The sequence below is a fragment of the Arachis ipaensis genome, chromosome B10, assembly GCF_059453495.1.
Source record: "Arachis ipaensis isolate K30076 ecotype BB chromosome B10, ASM5945349v1, whole genome shotgun sequence".
Taxonomy (NCBI): domain Eukaryota; kingdom Viridiplantae; phylum Streptophyta; class Magnoliopsida; order Fabales; family Fabaceae; genus Arachis; species Arachis ipaensis.
In genome coordinates, this window is record NC_142435.1 from 75,548,471 (window position 1) to 75,555,658 (window position 7,188).

The 7,188-nt window shown below is 37.2% G+C and overlaps 1 protein-coding gene across 1 annotated transcript; it reads left to right on the plus strand.

Moving 5' to 3' along the window:
• Positions 1-2,451: 2,451 nt before the first annotated feature.
• LOC107623425 (peptidyl-prolyl cis-trans isomerase CYP40) lies at positions 2,452-6,176 on the plus strand. The gene is made up of 9 exons (XM_016325674.3): positions 2,452-2,848; positions 3,701-4,201; positions 4,374-4,461; positions 4,566-4,618; positions 4,737-4,841; positions 4,974-5,049; positions 5,278-5,315; positions 5,400-5,483; positions 5,815-6,176. The coding sequence occupies exons 1-8, from the start codon at positions 2,678-2,680 to the stop codon at positions 5,451-5,453; spliced, it is 1,086 nt and encodes a 361-aa protein (XP_016181160.1). The 5' UTR covers positions 2,452-2,677; the 3' UTR covers positions 5,454-5,483; positions 5,815-6,176.
• The last annotated feature ends 1,012 nt before the right edge of the window (positions 6,177-7,188 follow it).

Here is a 7,188-nt window from a genome sequence, read left to right on the forward strand (position 1 = left end):
ACTAAGATTTACAAGATAACCATAGATTGCTTCAAACCAACAATCTCCGTGGGATTCGACCCTTACTCACGTAAGGTATTACTTGGACGACCCAGTGCACTTGCTGGTTAGTGGTACGTGTTGTGAAAAGTGTGATTCGCAATTCGTGCACCAATGATATCTCTTATTTTGAGCACCAGTGGATCAATAAACCCAAAACCATCTTGAGTAACAAGATTAAATGCTTCCACACAATCCGTCTCACAAATAACATCTCGTTGACCCACATCCCAAGCTAAGAGATGTCCTCTCCAAATAGCAAACAATTCTCCTTGAAGAATACTATTACTCTCAATCATTCCCAAACACCCCCTTTGCCAGCTCCCATTACAATCTCTAATAACACAAGCAAAACCAACACTATCACCCGAACCAAAATAACTAGCATCACAATTAATCTTAAAAGTACCAATGGATGGGGGATTCCAAAAACCATTTAGAGTAGAGGGAATGGACATACATTGTAATTCAAAAATATTTCTAAGCTCCTTTTCTGAAGTTAATGCCAGACAAATGACTTTTTCCGGAGGCCAAGTTTCATGGGGATTAAAGATGTCGTTATTCCTTGCTCGCCATATCCACCAAAGTCCCGAAAAGAACTTGAACGGGTGCTCTCTGCTATGATACAAGAACCAGTTTTTCAAATCCAAAGGATGACAAGGAATATCCAACCTTTGCCAGACAAGCTGAGCTTTTGGACAATCCCGAATACAATGTATAACCGATTCCTGGCTAGAAAGACATCTTGGACACCTATCCGATGACGACATCCCTCTTCTAAAGCGAAAACTTGCAGTAGGAAGAGCCTCCTTAAGACACAACCAAGCCAAAAACTTATGCTTTTCTGGAACAAGCTGACGCCAAAGCCAAAGCCAATTCTCCCTCTCCTCCCAACCAAACAGCTGCTTACACAACCACAAGTAACCATTGCGTGAGTCATAGACTTTGGCAGCAGACCCACTCCAATACCAACCCACTTCCGGACCTGCTTGTTCATCTGGATTGTAAGAGAGAATATTATCTTTCAGATTTTGAGATAAAGGAGAATAAAGAGTATCCAAATGCCACCTACCAACCGACCAAATATCCTGTATCCGGAGATTCGAATCAGAAATGTGGACATAATTCATCTCATTAGATAACCGTCCTTCTCTCCTCCAGCTAGAAAACCAAAAATTCTGGTTCAAATCTCCAATACACCAAGCAAACCCATCCTTCAACACTTTCCAAGCCTTGCAAAGACACCTCCAAATGGGAGAGTCCTTGTTCTTAGGATAACTAAAACAGTCATATAGAGATGATCGGTATTTGGCATCCAATAATTGGACCCATAACTTGTTTGGCTGCTGGAAAAAAGTCCAAACTAGCTTCCCAAGAAGAGCAATATTTACACAATAAGGATCTCTAATCCCCAAACCTCCATATTTTTTTAGAGTAACCAGTACCTTCCGACTAACAAGATTCAATCCTCTTCCATCAACTTGTCTTTTCCAAAGAAAATTCCTCATCATAGACTCCAATTTACTAATGATTCCTTTGGGAAAAATAGAGACCTGCATCTGGTACGTGGGAATAGCAGCGGCAACAGAATTAACCAAGCAGAGTCTACCAGCCCGATTGAGTAAACTCCCTTTCCAGCTTGCTAGCCTACTCCGAATCTTATTCAGGACACTATTGAAAGCTGAACGAGTCACTCTAGAATGGCTAAGGGTAACTCCAAGATACTTGCCCAAATCCTGGACAAATCTGATAGAGGATACCCCAGTGAAAACCTCTTTCCTTGTTGCAGAGACATTCTTGGAGCAAAGCGCTTTAGACTTCTCCACATTAATCTTCATCCCAGATGCTTTGCAAAAAGTCTCTAAAACCAACATCACATTTTGCACTTGTCTCTTTGTAGCTTTACAGAATAGAAGCAAGTCATCCGCAAACATTAAATGGGATATTCTTGGTCCCCCTCTAGAAATAGCAACCGGCTCCCACAAGCCCAAATCAACCTGATGACTAATAAAGCATGCCAGTCGCTCCATACACAACACAAAAAGATAGGGTGACATAGGGTCTCCTTGTCTAAGACCTCGGCTAGGAGTAGGTGAGCACTAATTTGATACAAGAGTTTTATAACCATAAATTAAACTGATACTTATATTACTAATTTAGTTTAACAGCGAATAAAATATTAACTTAATTCATAGTATTATAAAAAACCTAACCAAACTCAACATACTTAACAGATAAATGTTAGAGTTAATAAAATTTATTATTTTTAATTAATTTAATTATTAATAATTAAAAATATAGACTAAAAACATGTAGTTGAATTTCTGTACTAAAAAATAAAACTGAATACTAAAATCTACTAGTCGTGAACAGAGTGAAAACATTTAAGTCTAATAATATCTAAAATAAGACAAAGGCTACCAAACCTAGTGACCAACCATGTTTAGGAACATAGGAGGGAGGGGGAATGGGGTGAATCCAAATTCCAAATAATAATGTTAAGTGGTGATTTCCTAAGCATCTTCAATGCATTCATTATTCAATTTTCAATTCCTTTTCACACACACCCCGATTGGTTTTGAAAAACTCAGAAAGAAAGAGAAGAAGACTTTTGAGAGAGAGAGAGAGAGAGAGAGAGATGGGAAGAAGAAGGTGCTTCTTGGACGTAAGCATAGGTGAAGAGCTTGAAGGAAGGATAGTGGTTGAGCTCTTCAACGACGTCGTTCCCAAAACTGCTGAGAATTTCAGAGCTCTCTGCACCGGCGATAAGGGCATTGCTCCCAACACCGGAGTCCCCCTCCATTTCAAGGTTCCTCCTTCTATCAATTCAATTCCTTCTCTGAAAAGACGGTTATGTCCACTTTATTATCACTCCTCTTTTTGCTTCTCGATATACCTTTTCGTCATTCGCTCACTTTTATTCTTGGGAAAAGGATTCCTTCTACTTTGTGTTTATTCTTCTTTCAGTGTGTTACTGTGTTCTCAATCCAAAGTAGTATCTTTTTGGGAACTAGAGCATGAGCATACTATATTATCTCTATTATTCTTTAACTCACTACCAAATTTGTTGAAGAATGCTAAAATATGCCAACTTTATGGGGCTCTATAGTTTTTTTTTTTTTTATATTATTATTTAATGAATGAATTGCCTGAGAATCTATGTTAGCAATGCTGGAAGAAGAAGAAGACCAAAAAAAAAAAAAAAAGAATCCATAAGTTTAAACTGTTGATAGTACATGTCATGATGCCATGGGATCACATTGACCTACAAATCTAAAAGCTTTCTTTTCATTTTTCGTACTTCAATTAAAGATTCAACAAGAATCGGTTGTAACACATACTTAAATTGGATAGAACATTACTACAAGGATGCCTTACTTTATTGGTCTGGACCGGGCTCATGTTATGATTTCTATACACTCAATGAGTATAGAAGAGTTTCACTCTGTCATTTAATCAAATATTTTAGTGTTTGGCAGAGTTTAAAAGATAGGAGGCGGTTAAATACTTAAATCAAATCAATTTTTTTTTTCTAATGCGGCAAACTTTTTGTACTGGCAAAATTTGTTCATGCCATATATTATCTTCTAACAAGTAAATTGGCAGTATTAGTTTAAAGTCGACTATTGAATTCGAATTATTTTTCTGGTTGTACCTTCAGGGGTCATGCTTTCATCGTATTATTAAGGGTTTTATGATCCAAGGAGGCGATATTTCTGCTGGAGATGGTACTGGAGGAGAATCTATATATGGACTGAAGTTTGAAGATGAAAATTTTGAATTGAAGCATGAAAGGAAAGGGATGCTATCAATGGCAAACTCTGGTCCAAATACGAATGGGTCTCAGTTCTTTATCACCACTACTCGAACTTCTCATCTAGATGGTAAGCATGTTGTATTTGGGAAAGTAGTTAAGGGAATGGGAGTGGTCCGTTCGATTGAGCATGTTACTACTGGAGATGATGACTGTCCCACTCTTGATGTAAAAATTGTGGATTGTGGAGAAATTCCTGAAGGAGAAGATGATGGAATCTCCAACTTTTTCAAAGATGGTGATACTTATCCTGATTGGCCAGCAGATCTTGATGAGAGTCCTAATGAACTTGAATGGTGGACGGAATCTGTTAACAACATTAAAACTTTTGGTAACGATTATTACAAGGTGTTGTTGCTTTCCACAATCCACCCTACTCTATTCTGATATTATATTTGATGTATTGTTTTAACTTTATAAGAGTAAGAATGAAATATTCATTCTGTCTGTTAATAGTTATCCCTTCTCCCTTGCAATTCTTGACAGGAAAAAACTAATTCTTTTTTCCTTTTCGTTACAGAAACAAGATTACAAAATGGCTCAAAAGAAGTATCGAAAGGCTTTGCGCTACCTAGATATTTGTTGGGAAAAAGAGGGGATTGATGAAGGCAAGCTGGCCTGTCTACTATTTATTTCGGCAGAGAGATTAAATTGTAATTGCATTTCACCTCCTTTAAATGCGGATAACATAGTTGTGTTTATGCCTTTGCAGAGAAAAGTTCAGGTTTGAGAAAGACGAAATCTCAGATTTTTACAAACAGCTCTGTAAGTTTGAATTTACTTTATTGCAGTGTGCTATCATATTCTTTGTTGAGTTCTGTTGCCAGTTTGCTATATGAACTGTTCCTGTTTTACTAATTGTCTATCGTATGCCATTCTTTAGGCTTGTAAATTGAAATTAGGCGATCTCAAAGGAGCATTGTTGGATACCGAATTTGCAGTGCGTGATGGAGAGAATAATGCCAAAGCTTTGTTCCGCCAAGGTCAGGTTGGTATCCCATTTGTCACAATTTAGGAGCTTTCCTTTCCCTTGAATATATCAGTCTTCTTGTTGCTGGTAATTAATGTTTCTCACTTTCTTCTCCTATTGCTATGTTGCTTCCGAGTTCTGACTTATCAGGCATACATGGCACTCCATGACATTGATGCTGCCGTTGAAAGCTTTAAGAAGGCATTGACCTTGGAGCCACACGATGGTAATTTATGATTTTGGATCATGCCTTTGGCATAAATTCACTGTTCTATACACAACTTCACCATATTTCTAGTCAGGTTTTTTGATGTTATTTTAAAAGATTGGATAACCTTTTGATGATACAAGCCGAACAGCGATTTTATATGTTAGGAAATGCAAACATAAAATTTACAACTCGAATGCTTATTCTATGAAGAGCTAATTAATCCGCCTTTGTATGTTATTTAAGCTGGAATAAAAAAGGAACTTGCTGCTGCGAGGAAGAAGGTGATGATCTATCTAATTTGTGCAAGCATAGATAGAAGCATTATATCCTATTTTTAGGAATCTAACTAATTATATCTGTTACAGATAGCTGATAGGCGCGATAAAGAGAAAAAGGCATATAGCAAGATGTTCCAATAACATTTGCTATGCCTCTGCCAGTCAATCCAGGTAATAAAGTAGTATATGAATATTAATTACCTTCTTATTATAGATTTTAAATGTAGAGTAATGACCATGTTTGCTTGTCCACCATCTAAGAAATTCTTAGGTATTCCACGAGCATCACATTGAAATCAATCACAACTAAGAAAAGAATCACTCTTTAAAATATGGTTCGATACTTATTGGTTATGAGTACAATACACATGCCGCTCCAAGAGCATGTGCAGTAATCAAAACTTAAACTTTACAGTTTGGATTTCTGTTGTCACAATAGCTTATTTGCACCATTTGAAATTCAAAAGAGCTGAATCAAACTCACTTCCTTTCCCCTTTGCAGGTCCAAGGAGCATTGTATACAAAATATTAGAACAGGCTTGCATTCATTGTTGCTAAATGTATTAGGAATGAGGCTCAGAGGAAATAAGTTGATACTGGATTGGTCAACCTTTTTTTTCTTTTTGCAGAGAACTCAAATCATTATTTGGTGGTTATTATAGCTATGGAAATGTTGGTTATCCGATGGACAAGTGAGAAAGCTTTACTTGTGATTTTGTTTTGATATTTGTAATTAGGTACTTACACTCAAAAAGAGAGTAATATAGCACCTCTATTGGTTATTCAATTTTAGACACATAGTTTTATGTTAGAAAATTTAAATTTATGTATCTTTGATTTAGATATGGTAATTACTTTCAAAAATACTATTTGCACACAAAAAATCAACTACTAAATTAGTCATAATAAATTTATATGTTATTAACTTATTTTTAATATGTATTTTGTATTTTAATATGTATTCTATATACGTGGTTGATTTTTTTATGTATACTTAGCATGATTGTTGTTCTGAGGGTTACCTGAAACGTTGATTTGGGCTTGAACGTGAAGTCCAGATCCCTTTGTGTGGCAGCGTCCGACTTGATATGTCAAGGTGTCGCCTGTCCGAGTTTTTCGTGAGGAGGTGGGGGTGATACCTGCAAGAGACTCCGATATTTAAGTTAACAAGGGGTTTAGGCAGGTTTTTAGTAGATTAGAACGTGAGTTATACCTGGGATGGTGTTAGTGTATTTATAGTAGAAAAGATAACTACCTTTGTTGGAGTAGTTCTATTTTTTCTGATAGATAAGCGTTGTTTTTATCTTGGGAGTTTGTTGGGATCTACCTTCTAGAGGAGGTAGAGCCGGTTAAAGAGGCTTAAGGAGGTAGTTACTTGTTTAGTCAAGTAGAGCTGGGCCTATATGTTCCTGTCCGATCTCTTCAAAGAGGTCGGGTATGTGGTGAGGTCCACCTTTGTCGGTGGGCCTTTCGTATTTATTAGGCCTGGCTCTTATTTGTTTGGGCCAGGATATATGAACAGTGCCCCTGCTTGAGTGCGTTCCTTTGTAGAGGTTGGGCTCAAGCATTTTGCGCCTTCTGTCGTGGACATCGGACTAAGTTTGTCGGGATGTCTGATTTGTTCAAATTTTTTAATGTTGGGACTTTAATGCTGAGTGGACGTTTGCGCGGCATTACTCCTTGAGATCCGCGCGAGTTTTAATGAGTTATGGAGTCGTTTGGGCTTCATTGTTTCTTATAAAGAGACTTCATTCGCTCCTCTTGTGCCCCTTTCTCTATTTTCTGAAAGAACTGCTTTGTTCTCATTTTCATAAAGAGTTTCCCTGTGTTTGTATGATTCATCCGCTTCTGTTTTGCTTCCAAGATTTTCTCTTTC